This window comes from Chanos chanos, chromosome 1, assembly GCF_902362185.1.
Source record: "Chanos chanos chromosome 1, fChaCha1.1, whole genome shotgun sequence".
NCBI classification, from domain to species: Eukaryota; Metazoa; Chordata; class Actinopteri; order Gonorynchiformes; family Chanidae; genus Chanos; species Chanos chanos.
The window spans coordinates 6,369,353-6,388,052 of NC_044495.1; the positions used below are offsets into that span (position 1 = coordinate 6,369,353).

General features: G+C 43.2%; 1 protein-coding gene across 1 annotated transcript in view; it reads left to right on the forward strand.

Moving 5' to 3' along the window:
* LOC115815591 (ryanodine receptor 3) overlaps positions 1-18,700 on the forward strand; it is a 93,248-nt gene that overhangs the window by 57,658 nt on the left and 16,890 nt on the right. Inside the window, exons 50-75 of the mRNA XM_030778559.1 lie at positions 392-555; positions 838-916; positions 1,543-1,632; positions 1,859-2,005; positions 2,642-2,704; positions 2,909-2,984; positions 3,439-3,562; positions 3,775-3,890; positions 4,081-4,148; positions 4,290-4,411; positions 5,069-5,118; positions 5,509-5,569; positions 6,979-7,217; positions 7,739-7,820; positions 8,174-8,304; positions 8,701-9,024; positions 9,448-9,688; positions 10,196-10,283; positions 10,401-10,493; positions 11,705-11,719; positions 14,027-14,197; positions 14,343-14,402; positions 14,718-14,852; positions 15,032-15,144; positions 17,167-17,263; positions 18,484-18,593. Coding sequence (XP_030634419.1) covers positions 392-555; positions 838-916; positions 1,543-1,632; positions 1,859-2,005; positions 2,642-2,704; positions 2,909-2,984; positions 3,439-3,562; positions 3,775-3,890; positions 4,081-4,148; positions 4,290-4,411; positions 5,069-5,118; positions 5,509-5,569; positions 6,979-7,217; positions 7,739-7,820; positions 8,174-8,304; positions 8,701-9,024; positions 9,448-9,688; positions 10,196-10,283; positions 10,401-10,493; positions 11,705-11,719; positions 14,027-14,197; positions 14,343-14,402; positions 14,718-14,852; positions 15,032-15,144; positions 17,167-17,263; positions 18,484-18,593 — 3,059 coding nt within the window. The remainder of the gene's footprint in view (positions 1-391; positions 556-837; positions 917-1,542; positions 1,633-1,858; positions 2,006-2,641; positions 2,705-2,908; positions 2,985-3,438; positions 3,563-3,774; positions 3,891-4,080; positions 4,149-4,289; positions 4,412-5,068; positions 5,119-5,508; positions 5,570-6,978; positions 7,218-7,738; positions 7,821-8,173; positions 8,305-8,700; positions 9,025-9,447; positions 9,689-10,195; positions 10,284-10,400; positions 10,494-11,704; positions 11,720-14,026; positions 14,198-14,342; positions 14,403-14,717; positions 14,853-15,031; positions 15,145-17,166; positions 17,264-18,483; positions 18,594-18,700) is intronic.

The window sequence follows — 18,700 nt, forward strand, 5'->3', positions numbered from 1 at the left end:
TACTAACAGCTTATTAACATCTTATTAATAGCTTGGCTAGATTCTGTTTCTGTTTTCTCAGATTATCAGCACTTCAGAAAGGGTATACATATGGCAAAAAATACTGAACGTCTGATCACAGAAGCAAACAAAACAAAAGAAAGCGGATAGCGCTTCACTGGAGAGACGTTGAAAGATGGTATTGATATTTTACGCAGCAAATCACAGCGCGTTTATCAGCATTAAATTCACTCGGTCTGCTGGCACTCTGACGAGACCGTAACTCCTCAGAGTTCATTTAACGCCGCTGTACTCAGAGCACGGCCCCCCCCCCCCCTCCGATGGATTAAGTCTGTGTCAAACTCCGGCTGGCTTCAGAGGGCCGTCTCTCTGTGTCTGTTCCCCGCGGCAGAAATACGAGCAGGAGCTGTTTAAGATGGCCATGCCGTGCCTTAGCGCCATAGCCGGAGCTCTTCCTCCCGACTACGTCGACGCCTCCTTCAGCACCCCCCTGGAGAAACCCGTCTCTGTGGACGCCCAGGGAAACTTTGACCCCAAACCCATCTGCACTGCCAAGTAAGGAGAGAGAGAGAGTCAACAGACAGATTTGTATTGAACCTTTCTGGTATATTATAACTGTATCTTGATGCGCACAAGCATATTTTTTTAAAGCACAGTGAGGTGTCTGCTTTCAAATACCAGAGAAGAGTGTATTTCCAAACACTCTTTCATTATTTTCAAACGTCATCATTTAAGACTCCTTCGCTGATACCGCGAGTTTCATGTTGTGCCTTTCCGGCCAAAAAAATCCTTATTGTCTTTTTCTTTTTTTTTTTTTTTTTTTTTTTTCCCCCTCAGCATCGCCCTGCCAGAGAAGCTGGAACACATCGCCAACAAATACGCAGAGCACAGCCATGACAAATGGTCTGCAGAGAAGGTACGCCCACAGTATAGATCTCCCAACAGCTCCGCAGCGCTTCATAAACAGCGAAATTATCCCTTATTACAGGCACAGGTCTTTTCTTCTTCCTCCGGTGACAGCAGACGAACCCCTACGATGCCGTATTACTGCAGATAACTGTCAGCCGCTCTGCGGGTATGCGGTCAGGCCGTAAAAGATTATGTGAACGTCATAAAAACTCTGGTGAAGCCGCCGGTGATGTGTTGTTGAGTGTGCTTTTTGGCGGTGTTTTATGGACGTTTTTTGGAGAGCAGGTGCAATTAAAAAAAAAAGAAATAAAAGAAGGAAGAAAGAAAGAATAACATAACTGTAGCTTATTCTTTGCCTCATCTCTGAAACTTAACCACCATCACAAATAATCTCTCTCTCCCCTAAAATCAATTTTCATTAAAACACCAGTATGTAACTGATGGAAGGAACATCCATGTCACACTGAAGAATGCTGTATGTAAAATTTTGCAGTATGCTGGTGTGTGGGTGTGGGTGTGTATGTGTGGGTGTGTTTGTGTGTATCAGACCTGAGTTGAACTCCAGGGTTTGTTGGAAGCTTTGGCTATTCACTGAAGTTATTGTTGGCTTCTTCCCTTTTAACTGCCCTGTAGGTCATTCTAGGTTGGAAATACGGAGACTGTATTGATGAGAAATCAAAGACTCACCCTATGCTGAGGTCATACAAGTCCCTTACCGAAAAGGTACTGAAGAATAGCCCAGTTGCCATGGATACAACTTTTTTTTTTTCGAAAGGAATGTAACCAGTTTCTGTTCCATTTCGTTTGGGTTCTTGACCTCTGCATTCAGTTTCTTTAACATATTTTTTATCTGCCCAAGTTTTGAAAATGACGAAAAAGGCCCGTTTGCTGACATTTGTGTGTGTGTGTGTGTGCGCTTGTGTGTGTGTGTGTGCGCTTGTGTGTTTAGGAAAAGGAGATTTACCGTTGGCCTGTGAGGGAGTCGCTGAAAACCATGTTGGCTATGGCCTGGAACATCGACAGGACGAAAGAGGGCGAAGTCACGTTTCAACAGCGTGATACGGAGAAACTGCGTAAAATCTCCCAGGTTTCTCAGGTCCGCTTTTTAATACACATCTCACAATGCCTACCAGACTCCTTACAATTCAGCCTGTATGCCTGTGTGCCTCAACATTCAGTCTGTGTACCCTGTGTGCCTCAACATTCAGTCTGTATGCCTGTGTGCCTCAACATTCAGTCTGTGTACCCTGTGTGCCTCAACATTCAGTCTGTGTACCCTGTGTGCCTGAACATTCAGTCTGTGTGCCTGAACATTCAGTCTGTATGCCTGTGTGCCTCAACATTCAGTCCGTGTACCCTGTGTGCCTGAACATTCAGTCTGTGTGCCTGAACATTCAGTCTATGCGCCTGTGTACCTGTACATTGACTATAGCGTTCCCTTGTGAGACACTGTAGTGCATTCACAATACAAGAAAAATTTCTAGTTGCTTACACCACAAACAATGTGTGTTAAGGGGTTTTTTTTTGTTTGTTTATTTTCTTTTTCTTTTTCTTTTGCTTTGGTTGCATGCTTATGAATAAGAAATCATACAGCTTGTAGGACTTCTTTATGACTGCTGTGATGGTGTCCCAGGACTCGTAGAAAATGCCTTGTGGAGGGAGGGGGGGGGTGGTTTTGTTTGTTTCTCCGTTCCTGCGCTGATTTTTGTTTGTGTGTTTTGACATTTGACAGGGGAATGGATACAGCCCAAGCCCACTGGATATGAGTAACGTGCTTCTCTCCAGAGAACTGCAGGTAAGAGTTAAAACCACTCCGACACACTGGCTGTTATATCACAGGGCTTCTGGAGCTTAGCCTTTTATTGTATTGATTAGTTGTTAAATCTCCATCCCCGTATTCTAGCAGCAATCAACAGTTTTTCATTAGCGTGTTGGTAAGTATAAACAAACATGTTTTGTTGTTGTTGTTTTGTTGTTCTTGTTGTTGTGTTTAATCAAGGCTATGGTGGAGGTGATGGCTGAAAACTATCACAACATTTGGGCTAAGAAAAAGAAGAATGAACTTGGATCCAGAGGTGATACCATCTCTTTAACACATACCCACACATGCACCCAAAATTAATAAACAAGCCTTTCGTTCCCAGACAGGCCTCTCTGGTTCTCATTGACTACTGCAGTGAAACTAAGAACGAAACATTTGTAAGCGCTTTCATTCACATACTGAGAAAGCTCTGTGTGTGGAGGTCTGCTGTATTTCACGGCATTAGTCTTAAATTGCGTAACAATGAACCTCTTCATGAAGAGGCCGTGTTTCTGAACTGTTATTACTAATCAAGGTGGAGCTTTTGATAGCTCTAAACATTTAAAAATGACAGTTTTAGTGTTTGTTTCGGAGTGAGCTTTCTGTATTGAATGCACAGTGCTGGATTCTTCATTCATGGATGTTAAATATATTTTTATTTGTAAATATCTATCCTGTTAAATCCCGTGATTATTTAGAGGAGTGGTAAAGTATATTTGTCGTTTTAGGTGGTGGGACTCACCCTCTGCTGGTTCCCTATGATACCCTGACTGCTAAAGAGAAGGCCAGAGACAGAGAGAAAGCCCAGGACCTCTTCCGCTTCCTCCAGATTAACGGCTATACCATTACCAGGTCTGAGCGTGCGTGTGTGTGTGTGTGGTTCTGTGGTTGTGTGTGTGCATGTGCGTATGTATGCGTGCATGTGCGCGTTTAAGTGTGTGTATGCGTGCGCGCGCGCGTTTGTGTGTGTGTGTGTGTGCGCATGAGAGAGAGAGAGAACATCTGTGTGTTTGTCTGTATATATTGGAGTAGTTTATCATATCGGTGCTTTTGTGCCTCTGTAGGGGAATGAGGGATGTGGAGCAGGATGCCTCGTCCATGGAGAAGAGATTCGCCTATAAATTCCTGAAGAAGCTCCTGAAATATGTGGACTCAGCACAGGAATTCATTGCCCATCTGGGTACGTGAAGGAGCCCTAATTGTTTTATGTAGTGTACACAGAGGTTCACCAGTCAGAAATACAGCAAAGATCACTTAGCCCACTGAAACACAGCTACCAGCTTTAGACCTAGTGTATTTTTCATATCACGCTTCAAATGAAACTTTTTCAGACCTAACCGATGACGTTTGTCCCTCAATTTCTTAATTAGAGGCCATGGCAACGAGTGGAAAGATGGACAAATCACCGCATGAACAAGAAATCAAATTTTTCGCTAAGGTATGAATCACATTCGCCCATATCTAAGCCAGACGCCAATATTCAAGTTCATTTTACCCAGAGTTCCATTAGCCAGTGATGAGCCATAATCTCATCATGTGACCATAAGTTTTTTGGGGTTTTTTTTTGTATTTCCTGTAGGTGCTCCTCCCACTCATAGACCAGTACTTTAAAAACCACTCCCTCTACTTCCTGTCATCTCCCACCAAGAACCTGAGCAGCAGTGGCTACGCTTCCAACAAAGAGAAAGAGATGGTCACCAGGTACGCTGTCACCTCATTGATAAACTTAGCCTGTCATAATGATGTCATAAACATGACCTGCCTTAATGATGTAATAAACATGACCCGTCGTAATGATGTAATAAACATAGCATGTCGTAATGATGTTATAAACATAACATGTCGTAATGATGTAATAAACATAGCATGTCGTAATGATGTAATAAACATAACATGTCGCAATGATGTCATAAACATAACATGTAATGATGTCATAAACATAACATGTCGTAATGATGTCATAAACATAACATGTCGTAATGATGTCATAAACATGCACAGGACATACCATGGTGTCTTGTCACTTCAGTCACACTCCAGTGTGATGATAAAGTCTGCGTAGATAATGTTATTTTCAGGGGAAGTTCTGTTGTGCATATTCAAATAAGATAAATTACTGAAATTTGCTTATGTGTGTGTATCTATATATTTATATAAGGAAAAAAATATTATTCATCATATGTTATTTGTTGTAAAATACGCTTTGGACTACTGCATCACTGCTACCAGCTAAGCGTTATATCTCAGTCTTTCTCTTGTTTTTCTCGCACTCCTGTTTGTTTTGTTTCTGCTGTATCTTTGCTCTGCCCTCTCACCTCTCTTTTTCTTCTCCTCCTCCTCTTCCCTTCTTCCTCCCAGCCTGTTCTGTAAACTGGCTGCTCTAGTCAGACACAGGATCTCTCTGTTTGGTAAGAGCTCTGTCCTCCTCTGTTCTCCTCTGTCCTCCTCTGTTCCTGTGTTCTCCTCTGTCCTCCTCTGTTCTCCTCTGTCCTCCTCTGTTCCTGTGTTCTCCTCTCTTCTTCTCTGTCCTCCCCTGTTCTCCCCTGTTCTGCTCTATTCTCCTCTGTCCTCCTCTGTTCTCCTCTGTCCTCCACTGTTCTCCACTGTTGTTCTCTGTGCTCCTCTGTCCTGTTCTGTTCTCCTCTGTAGTCCTCTGTTCTTGCTGCCGCGTTCTTGTTGCTGTGTTCTTGCTGCCGTGTTCTTGTTCTTGTGTTCACGCTGCCGTGTAGTTGCTGTGTTGCTGAGCCGCCCGGTCACTCACCGCGTTCTCTTCTCTCTCTCTCTCTCCTCTGTTTTAGGGAGCGACTCTGCCACCATGGTCAGCTGTCTCCACATTCTGGCACACACACTCGACACCAGGTGTGTATCAGCCACATCAGGATGCGCACAGCTTTTTACACACCTGTCCCTTTTCTGGTGGTGGTCACTGTGAAATAAGTTGTTTGGCTTCGAGTGGTTAAAACCGTAAAATAAAGAGTTAAAATGACTACGTTGTCATCACAGATGGGAAAACATTGCTTTTCACTGTATACAAATGTGGCTCTTGCTGAAAGGAGTATTCATTTCTGAAGGGTTTTACTACATTTCTCACAACTGAGGAAAAATATGACACACGGCAGTAGCTGGAAGATGAGCGAACAGGTTGAGCAATCAGGACGTAGATTTGGTTGGTTTGATTCTCGTTATGAACAGAAAATAAAGCATGCACCACCGATGTGTTGATTAAGATTCCTGACATGGCTGTACGCCAGGGCCCTTCTCCCCTAATCACTGTGGGACGCTGCCCGGCAACCGCTCCTTCCGCCCAGACCTCTCAATCGATCCAGTACAGCTGGAACTTTCAGAGGGGAAGCAGGAGACAAACGGACTATAGCTTTTGAATGATGTTCCTCTGTTGTTAACTCGGTTCAAGAGGGTTCTGAGATTTTCATTTGATCTGCTTTGATTTGTCTTTACACTTTTTTGACTAGAAAGAAAACATGAGTTGCACAATATTTTGGCGAGAGCTGCATTATCTGAGGGGGTCTTTGTGAATCAAACAGCGAGCTTGTTTTCGATTACCGCCAGCCCTTTGGCTTCATTTCCTCCTATGAAATATTTACAAAGCCCTTGAATGAAGTTCTTCTATCATTAATGTGTTGTTTGGAAAACGTTCCAGGGTCCCCTTGCTTGATGAGACTGTGTGGTCTATTCAAGTCTACGATGTGCTGTCCTTTGGGTTTTTTTGTTTTGTTTTGTTTTGTTTTGTTTTCTTGTGGGCTTTTTTGTGCTGTTTCCATGGTAGCCATTCTCAACTTGAACTGTTCTCCTCTTTCCAGACTTCACCTGTGAGACACTTTGAACTTAAGTTTTAGTCTTGTGGGGTGTCTCATGAACGCTTTTCTATTTAAGCATCTCTTAAAAGTGTATTTTAGTTTGAACTCAGTCGAGAAGGAATATTTTATATTCAGCTTTCATACACCTTTTTTTTTTTTTTGAAGACATTTCCTTGAACGGAAGAGAGCAAACAGGCAACCCTGAACTGTTGGAAACTCTTTTGAAATCCCTCTGTTGTTTCCTTTCTTCTTTTATGAGAACATATGAATAATTTAGGGGTCGTTCTGGATGGTCAGCAGCGATGTCTGTCATTGGTGACCTTTTTGTAGGAGAGAAACTGTTTGAAGTCTTCTCTCTGTCCTCTTTTTCTGTCTTCTGTCTCTCTCTCACTCTCTCTCTCTCTCTCTCTCCCTCTCTCTCTCTCTCTCTCTTTTTTCTGTGTTCACTTGTAGGACTGTGATGAAATCGGGTTCTGAGCTGGTAAGGGCGGGCTTGCGGACCTTCTTCGAGAACGCGGCCGAGGACCTGGAGAAGACTCTGGAAAACCTGAAGCTGGGAAAGTTCACCCACTCTCGCAGTCAGATGAAGGGCGTGTCCCAGAACATTAATTACACCACAGTGGCCCTGCTACCCATACTCACTGCGCTGTTTGAACACATCACTGAACATCAGTTTGGAGTGGATCTACTCTGTAAGTACTCAGCAACTAAGAGAACTTACTAAGAGAACTCAAATTCCCATAGTAAAACCCATGTTTCCTCTGTCTTAGAGCTAGGTAATATCAGCAGGTGAATCGTAACGATGACAGTTTCCTGAGTCAAAACTTCGTGTTATTTTCAGTTGAGGGTGGGTAATGTGGATATGGATAGGTAAACATACATAAATTTATCACTGTAGCTTCCATAGAAGTCAAAAAGAGAGATGTGGCTGACCTGTGTCACTTTTTGCTTGGTTCCGCACTACACTGTTCAGATGTTAACTTAGAGTTACAGTAGTCCTCCACTGCACAATATACTGAGTGTTTGTTTTATTTAAATGCTTTTATTAAGTTCTGATTGAACAGTTCCTGTGACTGTCAGAAATAATTTAGTCCTGTCTTGTCCCGTGAGCTGACGGCCTTTTAAGGGCTTATCTGAGTGATCAGTAAGGGACTGACTGTACCTCCATCTCTCGCTTTTTTTTTTTCTTTTCTTTTCTCTTTTTTTTTTTCAGTGGATGATGTCCAGGTGTCCTGTTATCGCATCCTGACCAGCCTCTATTCATTAGGAACAGGAAAAAACATCTACGTCGAAAGGTAAGCAAATCGGGGAGATGTGATTAAAAAAAAAATGATAATAATAACATAACAAAAGTTCATATATACTTAGTTTTTTTTTTAAATATATGCTTAGTTCAGGCTTTGAGTCAAATTGTGTGTTTAAGTGCACAACCATGCATGAACACAACCTGTATTCAGGCTAAACTGACTGTGCTTCACGACATGGTGTCAGCAGAATCGCGTAAGTGTTCTACCAAAGTCAGGCATTTCAGCATGAGAGAGATAATAAAGTACAAAATAAACTCACAGCATTCTGTATGAATAATGTATGAGCTGTAATCTGTCTCTCTCTCTCTCTCTCTCTCTCTCTCTCTCTCTCTCCGCTGCAGGCAGCTGCCTGCTCTGGGTGAATGTTTGGCCACCCTGGCTGGAGCGATGCCTGTCGCGTTCCTGGAGCCACACCTGAACTCACACAACCCATGTTCTGTGTTTAACACCAAGACAGCCCGGGAGAGAGTCAGTGCGTATCGTTTACTGCAGCAGTAATGTGTTCTGATCTGTTAATCAGCGCTGCTTAGGTCTTCATTAGTATCGGATCAATACCGGTCACGACAAGCCTGCTCGACCCATTGATCGCTTTCATGTGGTTGTTTATATCATTGTGCCGATTTACAGTGTGGTGTGTATGTCTGTGAGTGCAGAGCCTGTTTAAATGCTCACCATGGTCTCAGTTGAGGCCCAAGCATACCAGACACATTGTGTGTGGGTGCGTGTGTGTGTGTGGGAGTGTGTTTGTGAATGGGTGTACGTCTATAAATGTGTGTATGTTTAGGTGTGTCTGTGTGTGTGTATGTGTTGGTTTGTAAATGTGCATGTAAGTGTGTGTATTTAAACTGTTCCCACTTTGTGTCTTTAGTCCTGGGCATGCCTGACACGGTGGACGAGATGTGTCCTGAGATTCCGCATCTGGACGGTCTCATGAAGGACATTAACGACATGTCCGAGTCGGGCGCACGCTACACGGAGATGCCCCATGTTATCGAGGTCGTTTTACCCATGCTCTGTAATTACCTGTCCTATTGGTGGGAGAGAGGTCCTGAGAACCAATCAGGAAGCAGCGCTCCGGTCTGCTGCACCACTGTCACCTCGGAGCACCTCAGCGTCATCCTTGGCAACATTCTCAAGATCCTCAACAGTAACCTGGGCATTGACGAGGCCTCCTGGATGAAGAGGATCGCTGGTTAGTGTTTAAACAACTCCTTTCACTCAGACTGAAAGTTGTGAGTCAGTTTGATGTTTCGTTTTTATTAATTATGACTTTGATGTACTGGATGTTCATTTAGTAGTTTATTATTTAGGTGTCACTAAGGTAGATGCTTCTACACACAGACGTTTCCCATAGCTGCTCATCACATATGTTCTATTTCAACTATAGCATGGCTTATCATAAGAACAATAAAACAAAGTTTAGTGAAACAAGATGTGCTCATGGTAAAATGAACTGAACTGAAGATATTTCTTAGAGATAAACAGTGACTATCTTATTGGAAGTTCCCTGAAAAAAAAGAGATAAACTTTGGTCAAACCCATTCAGACAAATATAGCAGACTTTGAGGTACTCTTTGTGTGGAACTTTGATTGACATCTCTGTGTCCGGGTCCAGTGTACGCCCAGCCGATCATCAGCAAAGCGAGGGCGGACCTGCTGAAGACTCATTTCCTGCCCACGCTGGAGAAGCTGAAGAAGAAGACGGTCAAGGTGGTGGCGGAGGAGGAGCTTCTGAAGGCTGACAGCAAGGGCGACACCCAGGAGGCGGAGCTTCTGATCCTTGACGAGTTTGCCGTGCTCTGCAGGGACCTCTACGCCTTTTACCCCATGCTTATCCGCTACGTGGACAACAACAGGTATCACTGACACCGTCAGGAGAAGGATGAAGTGCTGTGGCCGTCAGAGATTATTCAGATTATTCATGACCCTCTGACCTTTGTAGTTTTAATTTTTCTTAATCTGCATTTGAACATTTTTTGAATTTCTTTACGAACTTACAGAGCATGAATTTTCTGTTTTTCCCTATTTTGAAGTTTGTAAAGGAGAGACATGTACGGCACAGTGCATTGTAATCTTTCTTAAAAACTTTGAACGTACATGTACAATATGTAAGTAATTGGATGTTTTGAGGATATGAAGGGGTATTTTTGGCCCATGATGTCATAGAGTTATAGTTCAGAGTAAAATGAAAAACTTGAGCAGATTTTGCAGCTCTGTCTAATGAAGAGGTAAGACTAGACTTTGACCGCTGTAACTTTGACCTTTATTCGATACGCAAAACCAGCACTGATGGCTTCTGAGCTGTGTATCTGTGGTTCGCTGTCTGTTCAGTGTTCAGAGGACTTCTCGTCCTTTGTGTTCAGGTCTCGATGGCTTAAGGAGCCAGACACAGACTCCAACGAACTGTTCAGAATGGTGGCCGAGATCTTCATTCTTTGGTGCAAATCCCACGTAAGCCCTTAGGCGTATTCATTTTGGATTCATTTATTGGTCCAACTCTGATCTCTGACCTCATGCGTCGATAGACCCGTGTCTCTTTATTGACATGTTCTGTCCTGTCCTCTGCAGAACTTCAAGAGAGAGGAGCAGAACTTTGTGGTGCAGAACGAGATCAACAACTTGTCTTTCCTGACGGGCGACAGCAAGACCAAAATGTCCAAGGTACGAGAGAATTCTATTCCCTGACAGCTCGAGTTACGAGAGCCTGTGCAATGTTAGAAACGCAAGTGTGTCAAGGGTGAAGAAAAACTAACACAAATGCATTGTTTCTAGTGAAACTGGGTCAAAAGAAATCTAGAGAAATAATGAACTTTTTTTTTCTGTCGTTTTCTGTCTATATCTAAATATAGTTACCGTGCTGAAGTGTTGATATTTTAACGGAATTTTCACTGTCCTCCAGGCTTGAGGTGGCTCCCTAGTGGAGCATCAACAGTTTCTAACAGTTATAGCAGCTTGTAAATTAACTAGGGAGTTGATCTTTTGCATTGCGCTCCCTCTCTCTCTCTCTCTCTCTCTCTCTCTCTCTCTCTTTCCCTCTCTCTCTCTCTCTCTCTCTTTCTCTCTCTTTCTCTCTCTCTCATTTACCTCTCTTCCTTTTGTTCTCTGGCAGCATTTTACCTGAAAACATCATTGCGGTTGTCACACTCCTGTAGATGAAACACCTTTCACTTTTTTACTTCATAACGTAACTCAGCAACACTGCATCTATCCCTCACTTCACATAACAAACACAAACACAAACACACATTTATATCCAAACATATTAACCTGTAGTTCATTTACAACATCACCTCCTGTCAGTGCTTCAGTGTAATAACACTTTGCTTATTGATTTGTTTTCATATGAAAACAAAGTTCAGCCGAATCCCCAGAGAATAGTGCAATGGGGTTGTTTTAATTGTCACATGTCTTTGATTTTTCTTGTCATGAAAAGTTGATCTGACATATTTAATCTCTGTTGTGAACCTATGGACAGATATTAATCATGTCAGTGCATTGTGAGATTCACAGGAACTGGTTTACTGAAAATATTATACAACTAATGAGAGAATTATTACAGTAATAATGAGTATGACAACAATAATTAAAAAGAAAACTCTGTTTTTGTTCTTTTTGACATTACTATGCAATGTTAACCTGGAAACCAAAATATTTTAGTATATAATTTTGATTTATATTATATAATTTTGAGAAACCTATAGGCTATGATATCTTAATTTGAAAGGCAGTATTATTTGGTCATTGTCACAAAATACATCAAAAGAATTTGTTGTAAACCTTCTTTTTTTTTCATATTCCTCTTCCTGTGCCTGGATGTGTTTCTCTAACACTGAGCTTTGCCTGTGCTTTCTTTCTCTCTTTCACACACACAGTCCTTTCTACCAAAGGTACAGTTAGAGTGCATGTCCCCCGTGTGTGTGTGTGTGTGTGTGTGGGGGGGGGGGGGGGGGGGGGGGGGGCGTGGCAGGTTGTGGGGGGTGTGGCTTTCGCTGTTTGTGTTCACACTGCCGTGAGGTGACCCCTGTGACAAATGCTGTCCTGTGAACATAAATCACACGGCAATCGCTCACCATCTTCCATGTCCCTCCCGTTCATCACTCATTCCTGTCTCCGTGACAACCGCGGAATCCTGACACCACCCGAACGGAGGGGCGGAAACCGCCCCTGTCGTCAGCTAACAAGTTCTGTAGTGATGCGTCTTAAGATATGTTCTGTCACTGTCTCGAGCAGTGTGTGTGTGTGTGTGTGTGTGATGAATCACCACTCTGTGTGGCGTGGCTGTTTTCTTCCGTAAACCTTGCTTTAGCGTTTGTCAAAGCATCAGGTTATCATTAGCCCTCTGTCTTTTCTATGATGCGTTTCCTGTCACAGGGAGACGTATGTGTGCTGCTACAGTGCCAGCTCTCTCACTTTATTTATTTATTTATTTATTTATTTATTTTCAACTCTTTGATGTGCTCAGTGAGATCTGAGCACAGCATCGTGTTGACTGTGCTGATCAAGACAAACTGAACTCTAGCGTACGCTCTCTGGCTTTTTGCGGCTTTGCTGGCAAAGTAACTCACTTCAAAAATCAGTCCCACTTCATATTAGGCTGTGTTAATTACTCTGTATCTACACACAGAATTTAACACTGCTGGTTTGTTTCAGTATTAACAATACTGCTGTACTTAGAATAGGTACATATTAGCAGACGTGAGTCGAATAAGGGTTTGAAGTATTTGAATAACTAGGCCTTGTTCCAGTTGTCTTATGCGGCCCCTTTCCGCCGCGTCCTTCTCTGTTTTCTATGGATAATCCTTTTCCTATAGGACATGACCTGCTGAAGCAATGGCGAACAGACATCACATGAATGCCTTATGTAGGGTCTTCATCCAAACTGCTGTTTTAATCCTGTTAACTCAAGAGAGAACAGTCGGAAAGAAAAGAAACACTGCAAAGAACCCGGGGACAGAGTCCCGTCATTGGAAATAATTCAAATAATTCTTTTAATTATGATAATTATCGTTCTCGCGTATCAGTGGGTTCTCGAGCGAATACGCTGGAGTGAAGGTCACCTAATATGAAGTGGGTTTGCAGATTCTTTTAGAGGATTAATTCATTAGCTCTGTATGAATGTCTTAAGAGCGAGTTAAAAATAGGGGGGGGGGGGGGGGGGGGGGGGGGGGAACAGAAGCTTTTGAAACTTTTATTACCGAAATAAGAGCTTTACCCTCTGGAGGAATATGTCATCTAATTTTCATATTAAACAGTCGTATTTTTTGAAAATACATCACTCTGAAAGCCTTAATCGAGCATATTAACAGCAGCGATCATTTAGGGACAAAATATAATGCCAAACATAAGCAACGAGTCTGTAGTCATACTGAATTTTTTAACTGCAGTTGTGTGGCCGTTCCCTGTCTTTCTGTTTGTGCGAGCTGTGTCATGTGAGCTTAATGAATATTGTGTTCTGTGTGGTTTTGTCTCAGTCATCCTGTGGGTTTTTTTTTTTTATTATCAGCGTACGAATCCTGTCTCCACCTCCTTCTTCTCGTCGTGTTTGGTTCTGTGTCCTGTCAGTGTTGTCCCTCCACCGTTTCTGGGACCAGTGTTCAGTTTTATGAGTCAAAACGAGGGCTCCATAAGCTTCGCCGCTGTGCTGAACAGGGAGTGTAAAAATACATCGACATCGAGGCCCCTTTCCAAAACTCCTAGATTCACCTCCTGTCCTCCTCCCCTACCCCCCTTTAGATTTCCTAAACCCATCCTATAGTGAGGTCAGCAGGGCCTAGGCCTCCCCATTACAATTTATCTTCGACTACGATTAAACAGCCAGCAGCATGGAATGAGATAGCTACGGAACATTCCGGAATTAGAAGGGTTCTTCTAAGGAGTGTTCTTATGATGCTTGTAGAGTAACAGCAGGACAATGGTAAACTCACCTGCGATGATGTGTCCACAGACCAGATACACTGAGGTCCCATTCCAGCGGCTATCTGATGTTCTCTTTTAATTTAGCTGTCATCGAGGACAGGAGAATAAGCTTTTATTGTGGAGTACTGGATCGGGGCAGGTGTCAGTGTGAATTCTGTAATTAAGTCAGTGGTAAAAAAAAAAAAACCTGCCGTGCGAGGTGCTCTCGAGACGGTTTTCTCACCATTACTGTATAATGAGTTCACTCTCTCTCTCTCTCTCTCTCTCTCTCTTCTCAGACGGGAGGTCAGGACCAAGAGAGGAAACATAAGAAACGAAGAGGAGAGTTTTACTCAGTTCAGACCTCCCTCATTGTCGCTGCCCTCAAGAAAATGCTTCCCATTGGCCTGAACATGTGCACGCCCGGCGACCAGGAGCTCATCTCATTGGCTAAGACCCGCTATGCCATGGTGAGTAAAGAAGAGGGCGGGGGTGGGGGGTGGGGGGTGGGGGGTAGGGGGAAAGCTGAGGGTTACGCTCCAATAACAAAAACAAAAAAAATTGTGTAAGATGATTGCAGCAACCTTTTCAATTTTCTTTTGTTTGTTTCCACAGAAAGACACAGATGAGGAGGTCAGAGACCATTTGCGAAAGAACCTGCACCTGCAGGAGAAGGTCAGTGAGCCAGGAGGCAAAACTGTCAGAGAGACAGTTTGACACTTTTTCAACTCTACAACAACAGTTTGATTCGTTTTCTTGTTGTTGCTGTCCTGGCTTCGTAAGCAACAGGTTATTTAAAAAATAAATAAATAAAGTAAAAAGTGTAGAAACAGTTGGACACCTTCAACAGAGACTAAAATAGACTGAAATAACTGTTTCATCTCTGCTCACACATACACGCACTCTCTCTCTCTCTCTCTCTCTCTCTCTCTCTCTCTCTCTCTCTCACTGACTCTCGTGCACACACACACACACACACACACACACCAGTCGGAGGATCCAGCGGTCAGGTGGCAGTTGAACCTTTATAAGGATGTGAGGGTGAAGAGTGAGGATTCTCCAGACCCTGAGCGGACTGTCAGTCGTATCCAGAGCATCTCTGCTGCCGTCTTCCACCTGGAACAGGTCAGCCGGCTGGCACAGCTAGACTTTACCAACCCCTCAGGACAGTTTCACTGCGGAATTTATGAGAAGATATAGCGAAAATGTTGCATTTTTCATTTTTCTTCTTTTACTGTATCTCTCTCTCACACGCACACACGCGCACACACACACACACACACACACGCACACACACACAATAGGTGGAGCAGCCGCTGAGGTCTAAGAAGTGTGTGTGGCAGAAGCTGTTGTCCAAACAGCGTAAACGTGCAGTGGTGGCCTGTTTCCGAATGGCTCCTCTTTACAACCTGCCCAGGTACTGTTTCCCCACTCACACACTCTCACACACACACACACACACACACACACACACATGCACAGAGCTCTGCTCCCTGGATGTCCTATTTCTTCATTTGTACCATTCAGACCTTCAGACAGACCACAAAGCTATGAGCAGTGATTTTTTTATCCAGTTTACAGCTTGGTGTTGTATCCTATATAAATGTACTACTAATGTCTCAGACGGAGTGTATTTTTTTAAAAACTGCATTTCAGTTATTTAAGAACACTCTCTAAGAAGAGCTTAAGATTTCTTGTCACGTGGCAAGATTCTCTGGTACACGAGATAAGCTGTAGCCTCTTTTTTATTATTTATTTTTTTACGTTATTTTTTTTTTTGGAAACACCAGAGTACCCTGCTCTAAAAAACATTCATTGCTTCCTCTATCTGGGAGAAGCTGACTCAATATCTCTGCCCAAAGGAGAAGGAGCTTTGGCTTGTAAACTGCAGTGGTGCTCTAAGATTCTGCTCAAATATGCCTCTGGTGGTTTTAAGTTCAGAATACTTCTTTTTGTGTGTGTATGTGTGTGTGTGTGTGTGTGTGTGTGTGTGTGTGTGTGTTTTTTGTGTGTGTTTTACTGTTCCGTTAACTCTCTCAACCACTGGAAGGCAGACATCTCGACAGTTTCAGCTTTTGGTGTGTGTGTTTCTTCCAGTCAGACTTACTGCCCTGTCTCAGGAACCTCTCCCCGTCTCTCTGCTGATGCACAAACGTGGATTTTGCTCTTTCCTGCCCTAATGAACATCTTGCCTCTGGCCCCTCTCTCTCTCTCTCTCTCTCTCTCTCTCTCTCTCCCTCCCTCTCTCTCCCTCTCTCTCCCTTTGTGACTCACTCACTCACTCAATCTCAACCAATCACAAAAGGGACAGTAGCAATTTCATGCCCCTCTGCGCCGTAACTCAGTCCCAGATTGCTTAAAGCAAAGATAGTAGAGAAAAGGAAGTTATGAGTCACACATTGTCTTGTTTTTTAATCCTCCATCGGATGCCAGCTGATCGAATCAATGGCTAACGTCAGGCGTCCGCATCGAGTCTAGCGACCCGGTTAGGGACGCTTATGCACAGCGGTTCATTCACTTATTCTGAGTCATGACAGTGTCGAGTTTAATCTGTCTCGACATCGCGTGTCCGTTTCCAAACCGTTTTGCACGTCCATTGTCATGTTTTGTGTCTCTGAAACAAAACGGTGCGTCCTCTTTTTATCCGTGAGTGACATCCTTTCATTTCTCTGCTCTCTCTCCCTCTCTTTTCTTTTTTTTTGATTTCTTTTCTTCAAATGACAACACTTCATCTCATCAGGCACAAAATTAACATATACTTCCTGAGCTCCTACCGACACTGTTGGCTGGAAAATAAGCATGAGAGCCCATCGTATGACACACTGCTCTCTATGCTGACGGTAACGTAACACTCAGAGAATGGTTCTCACTGCTCGCTCTCTCTCTCTCTCTCTCTCTCTCTCTCTCCCTCTCTTTCTCACTCTCCATCCCTCTCACAACTCCCAGTCATGGATTGTATGGTTATACTCCATCCTGGCTGGACTGGGGGTCTAACTGGTCAATTGCGAGGCCAGTAAATAGACATGACAAACCGATAACTGAAAGTGAAATGATGTGTTTCCAAGAACTGTTAATCTGTTTCAATTGGTTTAACAGTGTCACTGTGTTTTGAGGTTGACATCTGTTAACTTTTGATAAAATATAATTCTCAGCATACTTGTTGGGGTTGTGTGATATTTCTAATTTCAACGTTTTAATTTTGTCAAATATTTATTCCAAAACTTCTCTGTGTATAAATTGTAATATGAGGTGACCAGTTAGATGAGTCAGCCATCTGTACTAACCAATTAACTTATTCCCATACAGCACTTCCTGTTTTATGAACCCTAACTTCCTGTCCTCTCCTGTCCCTTCCCGGTAACCATGGTAACACAGGTAACCCTGGTAACCAAAATCCTAATCCTAATCCTAATCCAAATTAATCTCTCCCCTCTCCCAGGCATCGCTCTATTAATCTCTTCCTCATGGGGTATCAGAGAATTTGGATAGAAACAGAGACCTACTCGTTTGAGGAGAAACTAGTACAGGACCTGGCTGTAAGTAGCAGCGCTTCTCGTGGTTCTAGCCGCCTCTGTGTTCTGTGGACGGTCCTGGTGGTGCCAGCCGGGCAACTCCGCAAGCACAATTCTGGCTGTCGCCACGGCGACCTGTGTTTAAACTCCGGCGCCCCGTTTAAACGCCAAGCTGGCTTCAGTTGCGCATGGCATCCTTCCCCAAGGATGTTAGAGCTGCTTGTAATGTTGTTGTTTGACCATGAGCAACATATGTTTAATGTCTTACATCTCAGTACAAGGACCATCTACACACCTCACTTCACATTATGAGGGAAATTTAGGGAAGGTTCCAGAGCCGCTTCATAAATTGAGGCTGAGCTTTTAGGTGCCACAGCCACTGTCGTCGTGACAATGTCGCAGCAGAGGGGACACGGAAAGGAATTTATGATTAGTAATAGACTTTTGTATGAAAGGACTTTTAACGACCATATTAAAGGAATTTTGACTGTTGCATTGGAAGGACGGTTAACATTATACACAGACTCACTCAACATCTGTTCAGTACAGGTCTAGAGAAGAATGTGCTAGAACTCGTGAGGAAGTAAACTGGCTTTTCCTCCTGTGCCAACCCCAAAAAATGTCATTTTGCATGTGCAAGCCTGACATAAAGCAACGGGTGCTTACTGACACCACCAGATCATTTTATTCATCATCTGCTTTACATGACTCAAATACACACGTATGTATACACACACTGCCTCCTGCTTGTGCCTGAATATTGTTAACCGACTTCATGTGTGTGTGCGTGTGCTTGTGTGTGTGTTCAGCATGCTGTGTGGTTATTGTAGAAAATGCTCAGTGTCTTGTCTTTTCTTTTGCTCTTAATCAAACCGAGAGTAATTTTCTCAGGGTCACTGTCACAGTAAGGGTTCCAGTAACTCACAGCAGTTCATTCTCTATGACACACATTTCATTTAGTCTGGGTTTCTGTGTAAAAACCAAGCAGGGAGAAAAAAAGGTATTATAACCCAGACATAAAGTGTGTGTCAGACTCTGATCTCTGTAAAAGAGATTTCTCTGGTTATATGCAGATGAGTATGAACTCAGGTATGTCATCCTTCAAAAGATAAAAAAAACCATATTCAGTTCCCACAGTCTGTTCTTCTGTCTTTATAAGCAAGACAGGGAAGGTGCTGAGAAATGAATGTTTTTTATCAAACAAGTACGTGATTGTGTGTGTATGTGTGTGTGTGTGTTTGTAGAGGACGCAGGTGAAAGTGGAAGAGGAGGAAGAGGAGGAGAGAGTGAAGCAGCCTGATCCTCTACATCAACTTATTCTTCATTTCAGTCATAATGCGCTTACAGAGAGGAAGTGAGACACACACACACAGACACACACTCTCTTTCTCACACACACACACTCTCTCTCTCTCTTTCTCACACACACACACACACACACACTCTCTCTCTCTCTTTCTC